The sequence below is a fragment of the Bos grunniens genome, chromosome 23, assembly GCF_055505025.1.
Source record: "Bos grunniens cultivar Pamir isolate PY7600 chromosome 23, Bosgru_T2T1.0, whole genome shotgun sequence".
Taxonomy (NCBI): Eukaryota; Metazoa; Chordata; class Mammalia; order Artiodactyla; family Bovidae; genus Bos; species Bos grunniens.
The window spans coordinates 32092428-32118694 of NC_141187.1; the positions used below are offsets into that span (position 1 = coordinate 32092428).

General features: G+C 40.1%; 1 protein-coding gene across 16 annotated transcripts in view; it reads right to left on the minus strand.

Moving 5' to 3' along the window:
- The window catches only part of ZKSCAN8 (zinc finger with KRAB and SCAN domains 8), a 54153-nt gene that overhangs the window by 18747 nt on the left and 9139 nt on the right, over positions 1-26267 (minus strand). For 5 of the 16 annotated variants that reach the window (XM_086369758.1, XM_086369756.1, XM_086369762.1 and 2 more), the window contains exons 1-4: positions 12934-13109; positions 12076-12287; positions 10197-10345; positions 6303-7397 (exon numbers count right to left, since the gene is read on the minus strand). In XM_086369758.1, the coding sequence (XP_086225884.1) occupies positions 6524-7339 (816 nt within the window). In that variant the 5' untranslated portion in view covers positions 7340-7397; positions 10197-10345; positions 12076-12287; positions 12934-13109 and the 3' untranslated portion in view covers positions 6303-6523. Of the gene's footprint in view, positions 1-1783; positions 3380-3777; positions 7398-10135; positions 10346-12039; positions 12046-12075; positions 12288-12933; positions 13113-14974; positions 20953-22672; positions 22797-23124; positions 23217-26267 lie in introns of those variants that run through there. The other 11 variants (XM_086369754.1, XM_086369753.1, XM_086369755.1 and 8 more) reach the window with 8 other exon arrangements.

Below are 26267 nucleotides of genomic sequence, written 5' to 3' on the forward strand. Positions count from 1 at the left end.
AGAAATCCGAGCCGATGCATAAAGGTTAAATCACCCACAAAGTTGCTGCGGGTTAGCTACCAGCCCTTTTTGTAGTGTATTTATTATTGATGAGTGAAAAGTTCTTTTTACATTCTGGGTATGAGCTGTTATATGAACACCAGATACTGGCTCCCACTTCCCTTTTTATTCCCAGTTATGTCTTTTTGCTGAAAAATAGCTTTAAAAAACGTTATAGTTTTTAAAGAGTACTTTTAGGTTTATAGAAAAAGCTTCCCGTATGTCCCCTCCAAACCCCTTTCCTGGCTACATACAAACCCTATTATTAACATCTTGCATTAGTGAGGTATCTTTGTTACAGTTAGTGAGCCAATATTGATCAAGTATTATTAACTGAAGTCCATAGTTAATATTAAGTTTAATATCAACTGTGTAGTCCATTCTATGGGTTTTGGAAAATATACAACATGCATCAACTGTTACAAGTATCATACTCAACAGTTTAATTGTCCTAAAATTTCCCTATGCTCCACACATTGATCTTTCCCACACTCCCCAACCCCAACAGCCCCTGATCTTCCTACTGTCGCCATACTTTTGCCTATTCTACAATGTCATGTATTAATAGTTGGAAAAAGTTTGTAGCCTTTTCAGACTGGTCCCTTCACTTAGCAAAATGTATATAACCTTTTCCCGTGAGTTTTCTTCTTTCTGGCCACACCATGCAATATGTGGGATTTTAGTTCCCTGACCAGGGATCAAACTCAGGATCCTTGCACTGGGAACAGGGAGTCTTTACCACTGAACTACCAGGGAAGGAAGTCTCTCACCATGGATTTTCATGGCATGATAGTTTATTTCTTTTTACTGCTGAATATTCTATTATCTGGATGTACCAGTTTGTTAATTCACGAAACTACTAAAGGAAACCTTGCTTGCTTCCACGTTTTAACAATCATGAATAAAGCTTCTAAGAACACCCTTGTGCACGTTATTTTGTGGACATGTTTTCAGTTCACTGGGATAAATACCAAGGAGTGAAAACTGCTGAGTAAAAGAGTATGTTTACTTTTGTAAGACACTGCTGAACTGTTTGCTGAAGTGACTACCATTTTGGATTCCCACCAGGAATGTATGAGAATTCGTTGCTCCACATCCTCATCAGCATTTGGAGTTGTCACTGTTTAGCACTTCAGCTCGGAGAAGGCCATGGCACCCCACTCCAGTACCCTTGCCTGGAAAATCCCATGGATGGAGGAGCCTGGTAGGCTGCAGTCCATGGGGTCACAAAGAGTCACACAGACTGAGCAACTTCACTTTCACTTTTCATGCATTGGAGAAGGAAATGGCAACCCACTCCAGTGTTCTTGCCTGGAGAATCCCAGGGACAGGGGAGCCTGGTGGGCTGCCGTCTATGGGGTCGCACAGAGTTGGACATGACTGAAGTGACTTAGCAGCAGCAGCAGCACTTTAGCTATTCTAATAGGTGTGTGGTGGTATCCTAACTTGCAATTTCCTAATGACATATGATTTGGAGCATCTATTCATGATTATTTGCCATTTGTGTATCTTCTCTGGTAAAGTGTCTGTTCAGATCTTTTGCCCATTTAAACAACTGAATTATTTTCTTATTGTTCAGTTTTAGGAGTTCTTTATATATTTCAGATGCCAGTATCTTTTCTTTTCTTTTTGGCTGCACTGCATGGCATGTGGGGTCTTAGTTACTGGACCAGGGATCAAACCCATGCCCACTGTGTTGGAAGGGTGGAATCCTAACCATTGACCACAAGTTAAGTCCTCCAGGTTTTTGTTTTTGTTTTTTTTTTAATCTATTTTATTATAGTTGATTTACAAAGCCATATTTAGTTTCAGGTATACAGCACAGTGATTCAGTTATATACATATCCATACAAAATAATGTATATAAGATATACATAGGGTTTTGTTCCAGTATGGATTTTCCAGTGTATAAGGTAAAGTTTTTAAGTGAAGGTCTTCTCACATTTTAATATTGATGGGTTTTCTGGTAATAAATTCTGGCTTCCAAATGAAGGCATTCCCCCACTCACTATATTCATAATGGTGTTCTCCACTGTGGGTTCTTTGGTGAGTGACCAGACTTAAAACACAATGAATCCATATACTCTTGAACACCGCTAAGTTTTCTCTTCAGTGTGGATTCTCTGATGTTTAGCAAGGCTATCACAGAACTTAAAGGCTTTGCCACACTCATGACACAAATAAGGCTCCTGTCCAAAATGAATTTGCTTACGTTTAATGAGGTATAAGCTCATATACGGAGAAGGCAATGACACCCCACTCCAGTACTCTTGCCTGGAAAATCCCATGGACGGAGGAGCCTGGTAGGCTGCAGTCCATGGAGTCGCTAAGAGTCGGACACGACTGAGCGACTTCCCTTTCGCTTTTCACTTTCATGCATTGGAGGAGGAAATGGCAACCCACTCCATTGATCTTGCCTGGAGAATCCCATGGACAGAGGAGCCTGGTGGGCTGCCGTCTATGGGGTCACACAGAGTCGGACACGACTGAAATGATTTAGCAGCAGCAGCAAGCTCATACAGAAGGCTTCTGACACTGAAGATATCCCTAAAGTTTCTCTTGTCTGACAATATCATTCCAGTGTCTGAAGATTTTGCCACATTCTTTATTCTCATCAAACTCTTCTCAGGATGGCTTCTCTGTTGTTTAATGAGACTTGGATTACACAAAGGTCATTCCAAGTTGAGGATCTATAAGGCTTTCTTTAACTTTGGACATGCTGGTGCTTGGTCAGGGCTGCTGGGGTGCTAGGGTTCATTTTATTAGGGAGGGGGTATTTTTGAATGACTGATTTCCACTCCCTTTACAATGAGTGGCTGCTACTTTTATTACAGTTGAAGTTGGAAACTCTACACAAGCTGAACGGAGAATTTCCCACACCCGGAGCATTGACAAGACTGAGTGAAGCTAAAGTCACTCAGTCATGTCTGACTCTGACTATACAGTCTGTGGAATTCTCCAGGCCACAATACTGGAGTCAGTAGCCTTTCCCTTCTCCAGGGGACTGTCCCAACCCAGGGATTGAACCCATTTCCCACATTGTGGGCAGATTCTTTACCACCTGAGCCACAAGGGACTGAAATTCAGAGTAAATTCTCCCAGGTGTTCTTAGGCCTTTTTATCTGAGTACTGTTCTCCCTGGTTTGAGGCAAAGTAAATTGTGTGTCCACAAACGGGCTCTTCCCTCACTTGGGTAAATTATTCAGAAGCTTATGAACTTGTCCAATGTGGAGCCCCTGATGATGCTCCCATTTGATCTTCTGAACATCTCCTTCTGTGTTAGACTTCTGGAAAATTCTGCTTTGAAACAGACTCCTTGTTTAAGGCCAGGAGTTACCATCTGAAAGAACAGGTTGATCATGATATTAGCACCTTTTCCCAGAGCAGAAAAAGTGTCAAATGTAACATATATGAGAGTAGCCTACAGAGAGAAGTTACAAAAAACAAAACTCTTTCTGTGCTTAAGTTCTAAGTAAGAAAATACACTTGCTATTCCTTTAATTGCAGCTTTTCAGTATTTTCTTCTGTTTCTTGGGTTTATTTTACTGTGCTCTAAGATCTCAAAATGGATGTTTAGAGCAATTTTCTTTTTTTCAGCTTTGTTTTTAAATATAGCATCTAAACTTTTAAATGAAATAATTTAACCTAAGGAGCCTGAAAAAGTACCTGCAACAGATTAGATAAATGCAAACTACTCATTATTAGTATTATCACTAATGTAAAGCAGAAAGGAGGAACTGGTGCAGAGACTCATTTATTCAAGAGCTCTTGTGAACATAACAACACATAAAGTAGTAGATTAAAAAAGAAGTCATCACATAACAAAGCATTTTACAATCTATTTGGAGAGATTATAAAAATCTCAAAGCTGTAGGGGATATCAGAGAATACCTGGCCTCTCTCCTTATTTTTAAGGATGTAAAACTGAGACCCAGCCAGGTGGATTAGCCTAAGTAATCCTAAATGGATTACCTCTAAAAGTTACTTAGAGATAGAGACAGGTTGAGACTGCTGCTGCTGCTAAGTCACTTCAGTTGTGTCCGACTCTGTGCGACCCCATGGACGGCAGCCCACCAGGCTCCCCCGTCCCTGGGATTCTCCAGGCAAGAACACTGGAGTGGGTTGCCATTTCCTTCTCCAATGCATGAAAGTGAAACGTGAAAGTGAAGTCGCTCAGTCGTGTCTGACTCCTAGCAACCCCATGGACTGCAGCCTGCCAGGCTCTGCTGTCCATGGTATTCTCCAGGAAAGAATACTGGAGTGGGTTGCCATTTGCTTCTCCAGGGGATGTTCCCAACCTTTTAAGGCCCACTGTAGTATGTAAACATCTTTCAGATTCAGGTTGTAGCACAGCGGTTAAGAGAAAAGATTGTCAAGTTAAACTTCTGGTTTCAGTTCCCTGCTCTACCATTTCTAGCTGCATGACCTTGGACAAATTACTTAATGTCTCTGTTTCTCAATTTCTTTAGCTGTAAAATGGGAGTATAGTTAAGTCCCCTACATACAAATGAGTTCCATTCTAAGAGCATGTTTCTAAGTCCAGTTTGTTCTTAAGTCCAACAAAGTTAGCCTAGGTATCCGACTAACAGTCGGCTATATAATACTGTAGTGTAATAGGTTTATAATACCTTCCACACAAATAATACATAAAAACAAACACAAAAAATAGAACATTTTAATATTATAGTAAAGTATCTTGAAAAGTACAGTACAGCAACAGTTACATCACTGTTGCTTTTATGCTTGCTTCTGGACATTTTGGGCTTGAAATAAAGATACTATATTACTGTACTCTATACAGTACTGTAAAGTACACAAAAGCATAACCACTTGTAGAGGATGCACATACATGACAATGTACATCAGACAGGTGAACTAACTTACATGACTGGGAGAAAGTCAATGCTTAGGTAGGTTGATAAGGAGTCCAGGCTCCCAGAGGAGGAGGAGGAGGAAGGGGAGGGGGAGAGGGAGGAAGAGAAAGAGGTCTGGAGTTCTTGAGGAGTCATGTTTCTCCTTCTTGAGAACCTTCTGACTAATCCTGTAATCTTAAAATGTAAATTGTGGGAGTGGGTCTAGTAAGACCTTTCTATTGTTAGTTCTAATCCTGTCATCTTAAAATGTAAGTTGTGGGAATGACCTTTACAATATTGGAGACATTCTTTTGATTTACTGTAATAACAATTGAAAAAGTATATAGCTCTCTTGCTAAGACTAGTGAGGGGGCACTCTCTGCCTGCTTCTAATGTCTATGTCAGAAGCTGTCTCTGTCCTTTTTCTCTGTAATAAAACTTCTGCCACACAAAAGCCCTGAGTGGTCAACCCTGGTCCCTGATCCTGAAGCTAAATTTTCTTCTTCAGAGATCATGAATCCAACACCATTCACTGTAAGCTATCAACTGGACATGTGCATGCATGTTCGAATCTTTGAAAGTTCGCAACGTGAAGGTTCATATGTAGGGGACTTACTATATAGTAGTATGTATGTCATATCATCATGTTTTTATTGAGAAAAATACACATATAAGGCACTCAGAGAAAGCCTGGGCACAGAAAACATTGCATAAACATTGGCCAATATGGTGGATACACTATTTCAACGATAGATTATATTACTTTCCTTAGGTATTCCCTGTCCTCTATATAAGCTTTACTTTTTTTCAACCATATGGATGGGGGAAAAAAGCTTGGTTAGCTGACTTGCTTTGCCTAACAAAACCTAAGGGGAATGACATATGCTCCTCCTGAGTAGATGTTTTTAAAGTCATCATGTGGTCCTACCTGTTTTTCTTTTGCCAAAAAGTATAGCATATTCAAGGCAGAAATATTCTTTTGGCCTGGATCCTAGAGCAGTGAGAATGTGTTGCATTATAACACAAGCAAAAACGAAACACAGTCAAGCCTTTAATTACTTACTGCAATAGCATTAGCAAGAGGCCCAACAAGAAAAAAGTGCTGGCTCCTGCAGTGCTTTTTATTCTCATCCATGGAATAGCGGCAGGCAAGGGTCATGTGAAATCAGGACAGGTGTGGGGATTGTCTCACTGCCAAGACAGCACCAAAAAAGACTCCAATATTTCCAGATTCAAAGAGGACATGTTAGTCTCCACCAACCAACATCACTTCCAATTTCAAAATTTAATGTTTCATCTATAAACTGGTACCAACAATAACAACAAAATGTTTGCACATAAAAAAAGTAAAAATTATGTTGGAAATACTGAGGTTGCACTTACTAAAACACAACAAACTACATTATTTACCTTATGATTTGTAAAGCTGCATTCTCAGAAGTGGGTATGATTATAGAGACTCAGTCGATCATTATAATGGTGAAATCATTTTTCACTGACTTCTCATTTCTCTGATATTCCAAGAAATTGAAGTGTCAACTAAAGCATTAACTTTTGTCATACCCTTCTTGTGGTGACAACTTCTGACTTGAAAAAAAAAAAAGGCCTTTGTAATGTCTTCACCATGTAAGTCATTGATCACACTTTCCTTTAGCGTGTATTTTCTGGTGTTTAGTAAGATTAGAGCTCCCACGGAACGCTTTCCCACACTCATCACACTCGTATGGTTTCTCTCCAGTATGGATTCTCTGGTGATGAATAAGCGTTGAGATTTGGCTGAATGCTTTTCTGCATTCTCCACATTTATAGGGCTTTTCTCCAGAATGAATCCTCTGATGATTAATAAGGGCTGAGTTCACATAGAAGGCCTTCCCACACTCCTTACACTCATATGGCTTCTCTCCTGTGTGGATTCTCTGATGTTTGATAAGGGCTGAACTCACACTGAAGCCCTTCCCACACTCATCACACTCATAAGGTTTCTCACCAGAGTGGATTCTCTGATGTTTGATGAGGTCTGAGCTCACACTAAATGCTTTGCCACATTCATTACATTCATAGGGTTTCTCTCCATTGTGGATTCTCTGATGTATAATCAGGTGTGCCCTCACACTGAAAGCTTTCCTACACTCATTACAAGCATAGGGTTTCTCACCAGTGTGGATTCTTTCATGCACAGTGAGAGTTGAGCGTACACTGAAGGCTTTTCCACAGTGATCACACTCATAGGGTTTCTCTCCAGTGTGGATTCTCTGATGTCGAACAAGGCCTGAGCTCTGAGCAAACTTCTTTCCACATTCACTGCATGTATACCGTCTTTCTTCTGCAGACCTCGCCTCATGACTTTCTAACTGGTCCTCATACCAGTTATAAGAAGCTTTTTCATTCTCAGGAATCTGTAAAGTATACCCATTATATGTGCTGGGGACCTTCTGGTGTGGATCCATCCTTACAAAAATCTTCCCTTCAGAATTAACACCTTGTTCATACCTTTGGCCTTGATTCCTGAAACAATAAACACACCTTTCAAATGCGATTTATTCCCTGCAGCTAAAGCAATATGACTTGGGTTTGATTCCTGGGTGGGAAGATGCCCTGGAGAAGGGAATGGCTACCCACTCCAGTATTCTTGCCTGGAGAATTCCATGGACAGAGGAGCCCGGTTGGCTACAGTTCACGGGTTTGGAAGAGTCAGATATGTCTGAGCAACTTAAAAAAGCAATATGATGTGATAAAGACTTAACTAGGACTCTCACACATGTTCCACAAACCTAGGACACACTGATCAAATGTAGTCAAATCAAATGTTTAATTATTTGGTACTACCACTAAACTCCTGGAATGAACACCTGACTAATATACTATTTAAATATATACTTTAAAAGGGCAACTCAAACACGAAATCTGGGCTGTAAGTGAGTATATAAAATAACATAGTTTCTACTTAAAAAGACTTTTTGTCACATTTAATTAAATTGGGAAACAAGATAGGAGTTGAAGAGACTTGCAGATAGTAGAACAGATGAAGGAGCACAGGAATAGAGAAGGCAAAAAATTAGAAATTCAACTGATATTGAATTAATTTGGGAAAACAACAATAACATCATCATTGTTTTACCACTCACAAGTCCACACTATTTGTGTTAGAAGAGAGATATGGAGATTAAATAAGCTCTGTCTACTGCTACCACTATTACTGCTGCAGCTGATGAGGCTACGGCAGAGAGTATTTTAGCAACAGGGATGTTTTGTTTCCTCTGGAATTGTGACAGAATAGATCCTCCATCTCTCCAAAGAAGGGTCCATTCCATCTTTGTAATTTAGACCAATGTGTGGATAACTTGTTGTATTGTTCCCACTCTCTTATACCCTGACAATACTTTATCAATTCTATCTCCAAACTTAATAAAACTTTTGCTTCAAACTCAAATTCCACAAATTATCACCCTCTGCCTTTTTCCATTTTACAAGTTGTTTTATGTGTCAATGTCATAAGTTGACAGTGTGAACCCTTGATAAGAATGGCATTTCACCTCTGTGGTCTTCCTCCCCCAAATCTGTAACCTCAGTATAGTAATGACAAAAACATCAGTCAAATTTCAATTGAGTAGCATCCTACAAAAAACCTGACAAGTATGCCTCAAAAATGTCAAGGTCATCAGAACCAAGGGAAGTGTGAGAAAGTGTCACAGCCAAGAGGAACATATGGAGACATGACAATTAAATGTAACATGGTATGCTGGATGGGATCCTAGAATAGAGAAAGGACATTAGGTAAAAACTAAGGAAGTGTGAATAAAGTATGGCCTTTAATAATAATAATATGCAATAGTAACTCAAGAGTTGTGTTAAATATATTACATAAGGTAAGATGTTAACTATAGGGAAACTAAATGTGGGGGGATATAAGAACTCTCTGTACTACTTTCACAATTTTTCTGTAAATCTAAAATGACCAGATCTCAGAATCTACTCCAAAAGTTTTATTAAAAAATTTGTCTATGTTTTTGAACAGGTAATATACAATTCAAAAGTTAAAATGATCTAAAAAGTACAGAGAAAACTTGTTTCCACCTTGATTCCCCCTCAGTTTGCCACTTCCACAGGTAGCCAATTTTATTAGTTTCCTGCATCTTTCTAATGTTTCTTTACACAAACATGTATATTTTAAGCCTCTAACTTCCTTAATTCAGATTCAAGACCTACAAACCAGTCACAAGTTTATTGTCACATGGACACTACATTCCACATGGCTTAGGAACTGTGCCATTTATTTCTAAGTGATGCTGTTTTATCAAGTTTCTCTGAACAGTAAGTAGCTCTTTGGCAATACTGAAAAAGGCTCACTTGGTGCATAGTTCACAAACAAATGAACCCTTGCCCAAAGTCCAGAAATGTGGTTACCATGGAGCATATGGTGCAAGCTGCTTTGTCCTTAGCAAAACATGGAGAACTCCTAGTCCTACCCAAAGCCCCTTTGGTCTGTAGCTTGCTCACACCTGAATTAGCCTTTCCTGTGGCTGCTTCAGTGCGCTTTTTTCCTCTGAGCCCCAAATTGCTGACATTGACTTAAGCAACTATAAAGGACAATATATACAATACTTTTCTGAATTATCTTAAGGCTATAATATGTATAAAGTACCTCTCTGATGTTGTTATCAGTTACTTTAACATTTTTAATGTCAAAGAAAAGGTATCAAGAAAAAAGAGGGACATTTGCTCTCATCTTTTAAACAGAAGAAAACGGCTGGAGGCGGAGGGGAAACGCAATGTAGATATCAAAAGAAAGGAGCTTTCATGAATGTTCAGCTAAACTGAGTTTTTTTTCTTTGAGGCAAATGAAAATATTTCAAGAACATCCAAATAAAACTGTCGAGTGTCGGTGAGCTACTGAAGTTATCACAACAAAGCAGAGCTGGGGACACAGGGTCAAGAGAAAAGGTCTCCATTCTCCGACTCCCCTTCCTCGCACCCCAAAATAGGGCTTTGCCAGAAAAGCGAGAAGGGGCACTCCAGCGACTGTCAGTCCTCCGGGACTCCGAGACACTGTAGGGGAATTTCCAGTGCCAGTATGGCAACGACCCAGAGGACAGGGAGGAGGGAAAGGACAGAAAAAAAGGACGAGGGAAAGGAAAAGGGAGTAAAAAAGGGAGGTGTGTGCGAAGAAGAGGCAGAGAGAGGAGGGGCGGCAGAGTGAGGGGCAGGTCTGAGGCAACCAGGTGGAGAGCTTAGTAACCACCCACCTAGGGGGCCCTTCGCCCAAGAGCTTACTCCACACCCAGGAGAAAGTCGAAGAAGTCTCACCCGGAAAACCGTGGTTTGACGAACCAAGGGGCCTTTGATGCCTGCAGTGGCCTCCAGAGGTCGACTTCCGCAGAACCCCGCCCCAGACATCAAGTCGTCCGCTCTAGGATCCTGGAGGCTTCCCTCTCAGTGGTTCGTGAGAGGAATCTCTGAAAGGAGCAAGAGAGGAAACGATTCTATTTATATACAAAAAAAAAAAGCATTTTAGGCTTTTTAGCTCTTTTAATCCTGGGTAGCACAGTGGTAAAGAACTGCCTGCCAATGTAAGAGACGCAAGAGACTGGGTTCAATCCCTGGGTGGGTAAGGTCCTCTGGAGGAGGAGAGGGCAACCTGCTCCTATATTCTTGCCTGGAGAATACGATGGACAGAGGAGCCTGGTGGGCCACAATCCATGGGCTCGCAAAGAGTGGGACAAACCTGAGCTACTGCGCACACACAGACACAAACTTGCAGGGCAGACATTACAGTCATCCTCTCATGTATAAGAAATCTGAGAAACAGATAAATTTTCTGAGGTTGGGCAACTAATAAGAGAGCAGAGATGAAATTTGAACCTAGATCTGTTTAGTCTACTCTTTTCACTTGCCACCCAGGGCAACCAGTGAATGGATCTTCAAGGCTTAGGTCTCAGAAAGTAATTCTTACATTGGTTTGTAAATTTAACACTATTCCAATAAAATATGAACTTTTTAATAAGTAGATTTTAAAGTTAATATAGAAAACGAAACAAGCAAGACTCTGCATGGAAAAGCTGAAGAAGGGCAATGAAGGGGCAGTTGTAAGGCAAGTGCAGAGAAAAAGAGAGTAAGCTGGGAAGTCAGGCAAGAAGAGGGAAATTTATTAGAGGGAAATGACAGAGTGACTGGCCCTTAAAGAGAACCAGTGTCCTCCCTTTCTGACAGGGTCTCTCTTATACCCTGCCAATGAAAAATTCTCTGAAGGGATGGTTAATTTTTAGCCTGTAGTTGAGTCCTGTGGTCATAGCCGGAGGTCTGGAATCTGGTGGTCTCATAGCTTTGAGAAGGTAGGCGCCAGTGAGAAATCAGTATGTTGTTTGGGCAATTTGGTCAGTCTCAAGGATCACTGTGATTTTATTCTTTGTTTGTGAGGTCAACATAATGAGCCACCTTAATAATGAGACCCTATGTGGGCCCTATCAGCAGTTGCTCTAAAGAATTTTAAACATGTATTACAAAGCCTCAGTAATTAAACAGTGTGGCACTGGTGAGCAAGATAGATGTAAGGGAGATGTTACATCCAGATCTTCAGAAAACTGCAGAATGTCAAAGTTTAACACTTAACGATTCTCCAGTAGGGAGATTACTATAGGAAGAAGGGCCCCTATAATTAATATTTCAATGGTATATTCCTGGCTAGGATCTGGACAGTGGTTCTCCTTCTGTTGCCAGAGTTGACGTTTACTGATAGAGCACTTCTTTACTGTGTGCAAGATATGGGACCTAGAAAAAAACACGTGAAATTATGAGAGAATCACTGTATAAGCAAATAAATCAGCAGAGTAGGGCAAGTTCCAGGAAAGTAAGGAGAGGAAGAAATAAGTACAACAAATATCTAGATAGCACTTCTTATGTACTACATAATGTTCATGCAATGTAAAAGGCAGGTGCTTTTATCATCCTCATTTACAGATGAGGAAATGGAAGCATAGACAGTCCAACTTTAGACTTGCATGCCTAAAACGTAGGGAAAAGTAAGAATCACTAACAGGCTAAAAGTTTTAAGATGACAATAAATACCTCTCCTTTGCTGCTCTATCTTCTAGGTTTATCCAACTCCCTCTTGAGGTCCTCCAAATTAGCCACCTTCCCAACCCTCTCCCACCACCCGCTTCCCACAATGTGGCTCCCATTCCCAGACCTGGTATTACTCAGCAGAAGAGTCAGGAACTGGGCTCAGTCATTGTCAAAGGAGCTGCAGGAGCCAGCTCAGAGCAGAGTTTTCTAGTAACAGAATCCTTGGAACCAACAAAAGCAGCTCTTCTAAAAATTCAGACAGGCAGCTTTCTTGTAACTGGACAGTCTGCAATTCAGTAAGATTCCTCGCGAGGGCCTCCCTTTTCTGCAATACTTCTGTAAAAGAAACATTAATTTACTCAAAGAGAAAGCAGACTGCCATAGCTGTTACGCTGTTAATTACTGTGGGTGATGGAAGGGGGGTAAAAAGCCATGTCAAATAAGGGGCTAACTTGCAAAGGGCTATCTGATCACAGACTGGGATTAGCATGCGCGGCCCTGCTCCACAGGAATCTCCTTGGGAGCACTACTGGGAGAGCAGATGGAGAGGTGTGTCAGGAGAGAACAGCACCGCCCTTGATGGAAGGCGGGTCTGCCCTTTTTTTCCAGGTGTGGACGGAAAAATTACTGCTAAAGGGGAACGCCAAGCTGAAATAAAGATGTATTCTGCATTCTAAGGGAAATATGGACACAGAATGCAGTTGTGGACGAGGAAACCTTCTAAATTCAGATCTCCTAGTACTTATTTCCAAACATTTGCTGTTTCTCCCTTTTGTTTGGGATGGCAAGCTGAGGGATTTCGTGGTCATTGATTCCAAATGTACCAGGTGTACACGTTGTTAATGTGATTCAATAAAACTCTGAAGACCTCAGGAAAGATTGGAGTTTAATCCCAAGAGTAGTTCCAAATGTGTACTCCAGCAGCAGTAAATCGTTAAGAAAAACCCTTCCCCGGGAGTTTGCATCTGGGGTTATTGCTCACCGTCCCGCCTCTCGAGGTTCACGCCCACGATCCACCCCGGCCCGCCCAGGGAGAGGGAATCCAAGGGATTGCACCTGAGCAGTGCCCACCACACTACAGTCCAAGAGCAAAGGACCCTACTGCAGCCAGAGAAGCAACCAGCTCCGAGAATTCCTCGTGGGCGGAAGTCTCTCAGCGCTTCCGGGGCGGGGCCTCACTTGCATCCTGACTGCCAGTCGTGGGTTCGGGGCCTGGCTGCAGGTTTCGTTCCTGCTTATTTTTGTGAGAGCACCTAAACCGAGTTTTACCAAGATTCGCAATCCCTGCCTCACCCGTCACAAAGGTGATTTTTTACTTCCTGATTTTACCCAGGGTAGAACCAGCCTTGAATATTGGAATTTAAAGACTTCAGCTGGGAAAGGACATCTCCAGTGTTACAGGATTCCTAAAACCGACACACTGGACGGCAGGAGCTCCGGTTTTCATCGTTAGTGTTCTGAATGCCAATGCTGCACATCCTATGTGCTTTCTCCAAGATTACGGGCCGACCTGAGAGAGCAAGACCTTCAAAAATGGGCTGCAATAATGCAAAATCCCTTGGACTACTCAGGCGTTCATTAAAGAACTCAGGACACCAGTGTACTGGTTTGGACATACAAGCTGATTAAAAACACTACAAGAGGCGGCACTAAGTATGAATACATTCTATGGCACTGTATGAATCAAGAACATAAAACAAGGGTCATAACTGGTCAAAGAAGCAAAGCCTCCGGAAGCCTGGATTCTGTTTCCACCTGTACCATTAACTTAATGGATCACCTGGTGCAAGCCACATGACCTCTTTAGGACCTTCCCTTACAGAATAATGGACTGGAAAATGATTTCAAGTCACTTCCAAACCTAGCATTGTACAGACTAATTAAACACATCAGAGCACAATTATTTCTTTGATGTATTACATACTTATTTTTCTAACTCTGGGATTGATCCTTTTAACATCTATCAAAAGTACCATTGAGTTGCAAAAAGAGACTAGTTTTTAAAAAGTTGTCTTTTACACTACTTAATTTCTTAATTGTATTTCTGACTAGCCATATTTCCCCCTACATGTGTCTTCTTAAGCAGGATTAAGAGTATGTTAAAAACTTTATGTGGGTCTGCTTGGGGTTTCCTTAGGAGTTAGCAGTCATTCCTGTCTAGTGGCTGCCCAAGGGGTGGTTTATGGTCACGTGTTGTCCCCAAAGCTAAATTTTTGATTTGTAGGCTCCCTGCTAAAGAGATAGACCCCAGTGTTTTATCTTTCATTTTATGGGAAAAAACAAGATACAGAAGGCTAAAACTAGACTTGTACTCCTACAACACCTTCCACTTTGGAAGGCAGATCTGATGCTGAGAGCAACCTTAAAACATACATGTATGTTGCTGTGAACTCCAAACATTAAGGCTTTCATAATATTACAGATTATAAAATATATAAACAGATTCTCATAAAGCTTGGCATAGCTGATTTTTCTAATTGTAAAAAAAATCTAGTATTTTCTCTCCCTTTTGCTATATACCTTAAATATACCTAGACCAGGGTTTCTCGGGCACTATGAAACATATAGAACTTGGGTATGTTTTCTTTTGTGGGGGCTGTCTTGTGCACACAGAACGTTTAGCAACATCTCTAGCCTCTATCCATTAGATGCCAGTGGTATCCCAGCCATCCCTTGATAGTACAACCAAAACTGTCTCCAGACATTGTTAAATTTCTCCAGTTAGGAACCAATGGTCTACCTGAGACACAAAAAGCCTATTTTCAAGCACTTTTGCAATGATAAGCAGTAATCTTTAGAGTTTCCTATTTTCCTTCTTAACCAACAAACAAATCTGAACAAATGAAAAGTTTCACATTTCAACTTTTCACACATACCCTAACATTAAATTTTTTTGTCTTCCATCTTCAATGCAGTTATTGATGTATAATGGAAATGGGTCTGTGCATAAAATGAAGAGACATATGTCCTTGAAAGCAGTGTAAATATTTCTGTAGATAGAACACCATAAATAACGCACACAATAATTTGACAAGCATTTATTAAACGCCTACTATGTGCTCAGCACTGTACTAGGCACTAAGGGGTGCAGAGATACAAATGTAAAAGTTATTATTCCTGCCCTCAAGGAGCTTACAATTTAATTTTGGAAATAAATACAAACATGAAACTACAATACAGAGTGCTAGAAAATAATTACAAAACAACATATTAGTAAGTGCATGGACCACACTACAAACTTAAAGGATCAGTGCTGAGGCAGCACAGAGTAAGGGAGGTCTCAGTGAGGTGAAATCACCAGGGAGAGCTCACTCAGAAGATATAATGGAAGCTAGGCTTTGAAGGGAGTAATGAACATGAGCTGGGGCCAAAGAGAAATCTAAGCAAAAGGAACAGCATGAAAAAGGCACAGAAGCAAGAGCTTTATAAGAGACATCAGTGGAAGGTCACAGAAGTGTGAGTATGATGAATCAAGGTGAATATGCTAGAGAGAAATGAGGCTCAGGTGGATTAAACATGAGGACAAGGTAATAGAGGACAAGGTTCTATCACTGCTCTGATAGGAATTACCTGATGTGAAAATTATCTTGATTATCTTGTGAAATGAGACATCAGAAAAATGGAGTTTGAGGAGGACAATCTTGGAAGCAAACAAGGTGGGGATCTTGGGAGCAAGGAAACTGAAAAGCAAGAATTACAATACCCTGGGCCTCAGATGATATGGATCTGCAGAGAAGGATACGAAGAAATGGCAGAAACATGGGAAGGAAAAAAAAAAAAAAATTCAGCCTCAAGGAGAAAACTAAGAATTGGAATAACTTAACAAGATATTGGACATGAACAGTGAAAACCAGAAAAAGACTAAAAGACCACTCCAACTCTGGGATAAGAAATAGGAAGGGTGGTAAGTCTGTTAAGGATAAAGATGTTAACCAAAGATGCCTATTTAAAAGGAAAATGGGGATACAGTAATGAGTTCTGTCTCCAAATACCAAGTTATATAAGTACCCGTGGAAAAGTTCACAAGTTAAGAGACAACCCATAGGGTAGAAAATATTAAGTTACTGAAATATAGAAGTATAAATAATCCAAATGGATAAAGAAGAGTATAGAAAAAGTAGTGAATAAAATTAAGACAAGGATATTTTTTTCAGTGGACAGGAGGAAAAAAAGATGCATAGAGAAAAGCTAAAAGTGAAGAAAAGCGACCAATTCTCAAAGGAGAATTCCCAAGATGCAGGGTCAATTCAAAAATTACGAAATATAAGAAGGACAAGAACTGCGGCATTTCTGGCAATCCAATGGTTAAGACTCTGTATCCACTCTGCATCCCAGGGGGCACAGGTTCAACCACTGGTTAGGGAACTAAGGTCCCACGTTACCTGGGTTGACCAAAAAAAAAAAAAAAAGGATAAGAGCTAAGAAAAGGCATTGATATTTATCCACTGGTGATTCTGAGGACATTTCAGTGGAGTGAGTACAAAAGCCAAAAACGAGTTTTAAGAATGCATTAATAAGGAAATGGGGTTTAACAACAGACGACATGTTTGAAAAACCATGAATGATAGAATAAGAAGAAAATGGTAGTTGGAAATGAGCACTAAAATTGAAGCTTTTACACATCTTATGCTGTAGGTGAACTTACTGTTGTCATCCTAAATGTCCATTTGCTTGGGCTAAGACAAGGATATTTCATTTTCCCCCATAATGCCACTTTCCCTGGGGCAGTTTAAGGAGAAGTATATTTTGAGTTATAAGTTACTGCTTTTCCTCCCAAGTTTTAAACATGTTTTACTTGTAGAATTTAGCTTTCTAATACTACAAAGCACCAAAATTATCAACATTTAAAGATGATATACTAAACCAAAATGACATTTTCAACCAATTTTCCAGTAATTGTAATGGATTTGCACTATACTGCATATTTCCTTCCCCAGTAACTTTTCAGCTAAGCCTCAGTTTCCTCATCTATAAAATGGAGGATATCATAAGATATCAAAATATCTATCATAAGCACGAGAAATACATAACTTAGGGTTTGGCACACAGTAAGTGCTCAATAAATAAAAGCAATAGCTAGACCCTCAGAACCAAGAATAAAACTAACTGTTCTATATGGTAATCAACCACGACCACCTTACTCAATGCAAAAAGTCTTTGAAACCTAAGATGTCTCTCCTAGGACCATGATGGATGGCAACTGTTACAGAAGAACCACTTTATTATGCCAGGTCTTAAAAAGTTGAGGATGGGAGAAGAAAGTACTGGTGAACAGTTAATTTCAGATTACAAGTATAAAAATAGAATCTGCAGGATAAAGGAATTTAGTGCTGTCACTCATAGTTAGGAGCTCAAAGTAAGGTCATACAGACGGATCAATGCTAAGAGTGAAAACTGTAGACCAAGAAAGACTTCTACTTATGCCCACAAAGAAACAACAGCCCTTTTCTGCTGTCTTAAACTATTTGGCTACATCTATAGGTGTGCTGAATCAGCCTTGACATATATTGTTCTGTCAAGTCATAGTCTTTTCTCACATGCATTCCAGTATAATACTCATCTTTCTGGTCATATTTTCTTTTCTCTAAATTTCTGCCAGATGCTCAGTAATTCTAAGAGTTAAGTAATCTGGCTTTACTTTACTTTGAGTAATTACATTACTTTGAGTAATGTAAAGTGATGTTAGCTGGTACATCTACAGTCATTTCAATACCACGGTGCTCTGCTAACAGCTTTCACTGGAAGACTACTGTTCCTCTGAACTATTTGCGAGGACTGTGTGCATACATGCACATGCATACACACACTCTCCCTCTGACAACGTACCCATCTTGTATAATATTTATACACAGGTAACATTGGCCTCAGGCAGAATTAGTATTTTACGGAAAGTAAGGCACAACTGAAGCAGAGAGCAAAGATCTAGAGACAACTAGATTTGTTTCTGGTTTCTTGTAATTTCAAGTACAAAGGAGTTAGGAATAGTAATCTATAGGCTAAAAAGAGAGAGAAGCAGAGGGAAAAGAGAAGAGAAGAAAATAAAAGACAAGAAAAGCATTGTTTTGAAAAAGTTAACCAAAGAAACCAGGATGACAAATGACAAGTGGATATCAATGGTTCAATGAAATAGGTGTAGATAACTCTGATGTGATTAGTAATCAATATGTGCCATAGTGGGGTACAGAAGGTATGTTACAGAGAAGGAATTTATGATCCAAAAGGCAGACCTCTATGATGTATTATTTTATGACTGACTTCTACAAACATCAATCATAAAACATTATTAGTAAGTGCAGTCCTTGTTCAGGATAGTCACAGTGTGAAAATGTATAATTTCTCTTGGAACTTTCATTACAAGTATGAAATTACTTTCATTTCATTTCATATTCTTCTGAATAAGATTAATGGAATAAATTCCCATTCTGAAAGATGATTTTGGAAATAGCTAAAAGTTACTCAATTCCAAATACGGTGAATAAGTGCATAACCAGATGGTCAGAGATGAGATGAAATTCGAAGAGTAACAGAGTGTTTTTCTTGAATGGTGTATTAAATGGGAATCTTGAGTGTGTTCCAAATATCTAGAGGAATGGTAGTACTGGGAATAACAGTACTACTAGAATAGCTAGAACTGCCCAATTTAAAAAGACAACCCAAATTTGGATTCTTCTGTAAGTTATTGGTGGTAATTTTAAACCAGCCTCATTACTTTATACAGTATCCCTTGGTATACTGAAAGCTTCAAATATGAAATATAGTGCCTGCTGATGATGAGTTTAATATTGTGTCTTTGCTGGATTATAGAGGGAATGTACCAGAATTCAGAAGAAAGAGGAATTGTTAGGTGAGATACTCAACCAATGAACACTGAAGATATGTAAAGCTAACGGCAAGAAACAGATAAAGAGTGAGTGAGGTGCTGAGGCCATCTAAGGAGGTGGGTTCAAGGTCAAGCAAGAGTGGCAGACCATCCAGTCAGGGGGTCTGTACAGACTGACAGGAACCTGAGAGAACAGTACTGTGATGGACCAAAAGAGATGAGTGTACATTCTTTGCAGGATTTTTAAGACTTCTTCAAGCACCTGTCTTTTTCCCCCATGTGATGTCTTATTGAGGATAGTATAAATACCTATTTGTACCACAGTGTACAGTGGGAAGGTGGAAAGGAGAGTCAAATTACCAAAAGGTATAGCCATCCAAGCTCAAGAGCAGCTGAGCTGCTGCTGCTGAGTCTCCACTCACCTCTTTCTCTGCATCATTCCCACAACCATCACTAATGCGTCCACTTCCTTTGCTGACACAGGTACTGGGGCTGGGGGTGGTGAAGGATACGTATGGATGCTCAGGGACTCAGGGGAGTCAGTGAAGGTGATATATGAAGAAAAATGCTGGAGTGCTGTTAAAAATATAGCATTCTGAGTTTGCATGGGAATATGGATTTCCACTATCAGGAGCATTAGAATAAAATAAAATGTACACTTAAGCATAAATACATTAAGTGTTTATAAAAATTTCCCTAGAACTAGGAGCTCAGAAAGTTAAATATAAGTGTAAGTCTCATACAGAGGCTGCTTCAAACTCTAAAACAGCTTCTTAGATCAGATTAGGAGCACAAAATGCACCTTTAGGGGAATAAATGGGAGACAGGGATCACAGGAGATCGGAAGAAGCAGAGGAACTAGGAGTAGCTACTCTCAAACCTACAGCTACTCACCAAAAAGACAAAGTTAAGTGCCTCAAGCCACACAAGCAGTTTTCTCTAATGCTATTTTAAGCTTCTAAAGGATCAGACCATCAGGAGCTCCATTCTATCAGACACCTCCTAAGATAGTCAAGCTAATTAATTTGTATCAAGGCACTGGACCCAAACTACTGAAGAGCTATTCTAACTTTGCCACCCCTATCAATCGGACCCTAGATAAGGCTGTAATATGTTGAACTTTCTGCCATTTTTTTTTTTTTTACAGTGAAAGACCTCTCACCAGCACACGGTTCCTCTAATGTTGAATTAACGCCCAATCTATGACTCAAGTTTTTCCCTAAACTCCTGTGGATTCAGATTTTTCTCCACTGTGGATTCTTTGATGTCGAATAAGACTTGACCTCTGAATAAAGGCTTTCCCACACTCATTACATTGATAGGGTTTCTCCCCTGTGTGAATTCTCAGATGCTGAATGAGGCCAGTGTTCCCATTGAAAGCTTTCCCACATTCTTTACATTTATAGGGTCTTTCTCCAGTGTGGATTCTCTGATGTTCAATAAGGCCTGACTTTTGACTGAAGGCCCTCCCACACTCATTGCATTTGTAGGGTTTCTCCCCAGTGTGGCTTCTCTGATGGCCAATAAGATGTGAGCTCCTCCTGAAAGTTTTCCCACACTCATCACACTCATAGGGCTTCTCCCCAGTGTGGATTCTCTGATGTCCAATGAGGTGTGAGCTATGACTGAAAGCTTTCCCACACTCATTACATTCATAGGGTCTCTCCCCACTGTGGATTCTCTGGTGCAGAATAAGGCCTGCACTCTGACTGAAAGCTTTCCCACACTGATTGCACTGATATGGCTTCTCCCCAGTATGGATTCTCTGGTGCAGGATCAGGCCTGTGTTTTGACTGAAGGCTTTACCACACTCCTTACAGTGGTAGCGTTTTACTTTGTTGTGGATATCCTGGTGGGAAAGAAGGGCTGACCTGTAACTGAAGGCTTTACCACATACATTACACTGATAGGGTTTCTCCCCAGTGTGGATTCTCCAGTGACGAACAAGGCCTGAACTCTGAGCAAAGCTCTTCCCACATTCATCACATTTATGTCGTCTCTCTTGGGTGGGATTTCCCCGCTGCCTCTCTAATGAGCCCAGAAGGTCTCGGGCTTCTCCAGGCTCAAGACCCCCGATAACATCCCCGTTGCATTTGGCAGCTGTCTCTCCATGTGGCTGGATTCCAGTAGATATTACCTGTTTTGAAGTTAATTCCCTGTTCTCATTCCTGGTCTCACCACCTGGAATAAAAATGTAATAAACATCAAGTGAATGTCACTTCCTAGTCTTTATGCTAGGAAAAAGAAATCAAATAGAGGAAAGAAAAATACACATGGAGGTTAAGAATAAATGGAAACTTCCATCTGTCTCCAAAATGCCTTCATTAATATGGGGAGAAAGGAGCAGGGACAAACTGAAGTACCACATACGCCAACTACGGAATAACTGCCATCAAGAAACAGGGTTGCTGGAAGGAGAACTAAAGTAGAGAAGGGGGTCCCCTGAGGAGAAGCAGAAACTGGGGAGTGAGAAGGAATATGGAACTACAAAAAGATCTAATGAGTGGAGTAGGAATGAAAAACGCCCCAGTCATTAAAAGGGAGGAGCACAGTGGGTCTAAGTATGATATGGGAGATGTATATGAATGCAGAGAGCACCAAAAGATTTCAGTATCCAACTGGCAAAGAGACCAATACCCAGTCTACGGCCATACTACCCTGAATGCGCCCGATCTCGTCTGATCTTGGAAGCTAAGCAGGGTTGGGCCTGGTTAGTACTTGGACAGGAGACAAATACTCAGTTACAAACTGTAAGATAAGTCCTAGATAAGAGAGTAAAAAAGTTTCCTTTTCTTTTTTAAAATTAATTTTTTCTGGTTATTTTTTTATTGAAGTACAGGAAATTCATAATATTGTTTGCTTCGGGTGTATGGTAAAGTGATTAAGTTACACATATATGTGTATATATATACTCTTTTTAAAATTCTTTTTCATTATAGCCTATTATAAGATACTGAATATAGTTTCTGAATATTGTTGTTTATCTATTGTATATATGGTAGTGTGTATCTTAAACCCATATATCCCATATTCTTAATTTATCCCTCCTCCCACCTTCCTCCTTGATAAGCGTAAGTTTGTTTCTGTTTTGTAAATAAGTTCATTTGTACTATTTTTTGGATTTCACTATTTTTAGATTCTCTGACTTACTTCATTTAGTGTGATGATCTCTAAGTCCATCCATGTTGCTGTAAATGGTATTATTTAATTCTTTTTACAGCTGAGTAATATTCCATTATACACACACACCCCCACCTACCCAACCTCCACATCTTTATTCATTCATCTGCTGATGGACACTTAGGTTGCTTCTAAGTCTTAGCTATTGTAAATAATGTTGCACTGAATATGGCGGTGCATTTCTTTTTAAATTAAAGCATCTGTCTTCTCTGGATATACATCCAGGAGTGGGATTGCTAGATCATATGGTAACTCTATCTTTAGTTTTTTAATGAACCCCATATTATTTTCCATAGTGGCCACAAAATTTTCCTTTCAGAACTCCAGAAGTCTCAATATTTTCTCTTTCTGTTGGATCCTGAGTTTAAACTCAATGGAATGATGCTAAAGCTGAAACTCCAGTACTTTGGCCACCTCATGTGAAGAGTTGACTCATTGGAAAAGATTTTGATGCTGGGAGGGATTGGAGGCAAGAAGGGAAGGGGACAACAGAGAATAAGATGGCTGGATGGCATCACTGACTCAATGGACGTGAGTCTCAGTGAACTCCGGGAGTTGGTGATGGACAGGGAGACCTGGCATGCTGTGATTCATGGGGTCCCAAAGAATCAGACACGACTGAGCGACTGATCTGATCTGAGCTGATGTGTTTCAGAAAGCTCAAAGCTACTGTACACATAAACAAAAGATCTTTAACAATAACAACCAGAGCTCTCCTTACCCAGGGAGAACATGTTTCTATAATTCTCTGGCCTGTTATCTCTACTCGGATCTTTCTGGGATGAATCAAGAAGCCATTCTTCTCGAATTAGGGACACAGCCATGTCTTCAATCTTCTCTAAAGTCTGAAACAAAACAAGATGCTCATTTGGGGACTGGGACTGTTCCACAGCTTAAACCCAGAGTATCAGAGAGACCCATCAGGGGTGGAGAGGATCATGACATGAGAAAGTACCATGTAAAGGGATCTGCGAAGTTGGCTGGGAAGAGCAGGAAAATGCATCAGATTTACTGGGGGTGGGGGGGTAGAATCAAGGATCAATCTGTCTCTATGCATTAGGATGTGGAGCAATTTCTTAAGTGAGTACTGCTACAGACAGTCTAGACATGGGGTAGATGCCACAAACATTCTGAGTAGAGCTATGAGGTTTCAGTGAAAAGAAGCACACTCACCTGGAACCCTGCTGTAAGCAGTGTAGCTGTCATCTCCTGGTCTCGAGGACTTCCTTTCTGGGAAGGGGTAGGACTCTGTGAAACTGATATGGCTGAGAGGAGAAAGGAGATACGAATGAGACCAGCCTTGTCCTATGGTTATAGGAACCAGCACTAACATATTCCAAAATTTTGTATATTTCAGCAGATATGCATGCCAGAGATTTTGCATATGAAATTCTGTTAGTCTTCGACTACGTGTCCATACCTATGGTTGCCCACAAAACACCTGTACTTTGATGGTCCACTCAGCTTGAAGCTACCTGTCAAAAATAGAATGTTTACTGGTTTCCTAACAGGAATTGCTTTACAATTTCTTCTCTACCATCAAAGCTATAGTCCATTCTTGTGCTTGTACACAGTATTTCTTTAGGTCCTAATCTTTTGTCAAACTGAATATGGGAACCAATCTATCTCTACTAACTCTATCACTTTTTTGAAATGTCTACCATGACTGCCAGTATCTGCTTCCTATAGATATCAGACAGGGTAATAAAAAAATCAAAATGGACTACTGTGTCTTGCACAACAGGTATTAGAATTTTACATAAGAATTGTTTTAGAAACATTAAAAATCTAGTAATTTAAAACAAACTATGAAACCACATAAATAAAAAAATAAGAAACATAGTGCAAGTATGATATGAGACTAGAACATCTTGTTCTATAAAAAAGTAAGAAAAATCACAAAAATTATGGAGAAAAGTCAATAGGACGCAGGAGTCAGATGGAAGAGGCCTCCTATAGCCAACCCTGAGACAATTTAAGCATCAAAATAAAGAGAATAACAGAAAGAAAAAAAATGAATTTATGAGTACATATTGATAAATAAAAAATGAGTAAAATAAAATGGGGGAAGGAGGGAACACTCTCCATTACAGTAAACAAATAAATACAAAAACATTGTACAGGAGGTAGTGACCAAAACCATCCCAAAGAAAAAGAAATGCAAGAAGGCAAAATGGTTGTCTGAGGAGGCTTTACAAATAGCTGAGAAAAGAACAGAAGTGAAAAGCAAGGGAGAAAGGGAACGATATACCCAACAGAATGCAGAGTTCCAGAGAATACCAAGGAGAGGTAAGAAGGCCTTCTTCGATGAACAATGCAAGGAAGTAGAGGAAACAACAGAATGGGAGACTAGAGATTTCTTTAAGAAAACTGGAGATATGAAGGGAACATTTCATGCAAGGATGGGCATGATAAAGGACAGAAACTAATAGCGGCAGAGGAGATTAAGAGAAAGGAAGAATGCACAGAAGAACTATACAAAAAAGATCTTAATGACTCAGATAACCATGGTTGTGTGGTCATTTACCTAGACCTGACAACCTGGAGTGTGAAGTTAGGTGGGCCTTAGGTAGCATTACTACAAACAAAGCTAGTGGAGGTGATGGAATTCTAGCTGAGCTATTTAAAATCCTAAAGGATGATGCTGTTAAAGTGTTACACTCAGTATGTCAGAAAATTTGGAAAACTCAGCAGTTGCCACAGGACTGGAAAAGGTCAGTTTTCATTCCAATCCCCAAGAAGAGCAATGCCAGAGAATGTTCAAATTACTGGACAATTGTGCTTATTTCGTATGCTAGTAAGGTAATGCTTCAAACTAGGCTTCAAAATCCTTCAAACTAGGCTTCAGCAGTATGTGAACTGAGAACTTATAGATATACAAGTTGGACTTAGAAAAGGCAGAGGAACCAGATATCAAATTGCCAACATTCACTGGATCATACAGAAAGCACAGGAATTCCAGAAAAACACCTATTTCTGCTTCCTTGACTATGTGAAAACCTTGGGCTGTGTGTATCCGGCAAGCTGTGGAAAATTCTTAAAGACATGGGAATACCAGACTATCTCACCTGTCTTCTCAGAAACCTGTATATGGGTCAAGAAGCAACAGTTACAATCTTACATGGAACAACTGACTGGTTCAAAATTGGGAAAGGAGTATAACAAGGCTGTATATTGTCATTGTTTATTTAACTTATATGCAGAGCACATCATCTGAAATGCCAGGCTGTATGAATCACAAGTTGGAATCAGGATTGCTGGGAGAAATACCAACAACCTCAGATATGCAGACGACACCACCCTTATGGCAGAAAGTGAAGAGGAACTAAAAAGCCTTTTGATGAAAGTGAAAGTGGAGAGTGAAAAAGTTGGCTTAAAGCTCAACATTCAGAAAATGAAGATCATGGCATCCAGTCCCATCACTTCATGGCAAACGGAAGGGAAAAAAGTAGAAGCAGTGACAGATTTTCTTTTCTTGGGCTCCAAAAATCACTGCAGATGGTGACTGCAGCCATGAAATTAAAAGATGGTTGCTCCTTGGAAGGAAAGCTATGACAAACCTAAACAACATATTAAAAAGCAAAGACCACTTTATTGACAATGGTCTGTATACTCAAAGCTATGGTTTTTCCAGTAGTCATGTATGGATGTGAGAGGTGGACCATAAAGAAGGCTGAGCGCCAAAGAATTGATGATTTCAAATTATGGTGCTGGAGAAGACTCTTCTAAGTCCCCTGGACTGCATGGAGATCAAACCAGTCAATTCTAAAGATCAACCCTGAACATTCACTGGAAGGACTGATGCTGAAGCTGAAACTCTAATACTTTGGCCACCTGATGTGAAAAGCCAACTCACTGGAAAAGACCCTGATGCTGGAAAAGACTGAAGGCAAAAGGAGGAGAAGGGGCAATAGAGGATGAGAGGGTAAGATGGCATCACTGACTCTATGGAGATGAATTTGAGCAAACTCCAGGAGATACTGAAGGACAGGGAAGCCTGGCATGCTGAACTCTATGGGGTCACAAACAGTTGGACATGACTTAGCGACTGAACAACAATGATAGAAAATAATCACTTTAGCAATCATTGATTCAATGAAGGAGCATCAACAAATACTAAAACTAGTGTTTCAGCAACACAAGTTTGATGAAGACCAGGGTATTTACTGATACACAGACTCAACAGTATATCCCCAGAAATTACTTATTAATTACAAAGGGAAAAACAGTAACAAAAACCTAGCAAGGACAACCTTAAAAAAGTCATCGAAAAAAACACTACCAACAATAGACAAATTCCTGTCATATTCCTGAGA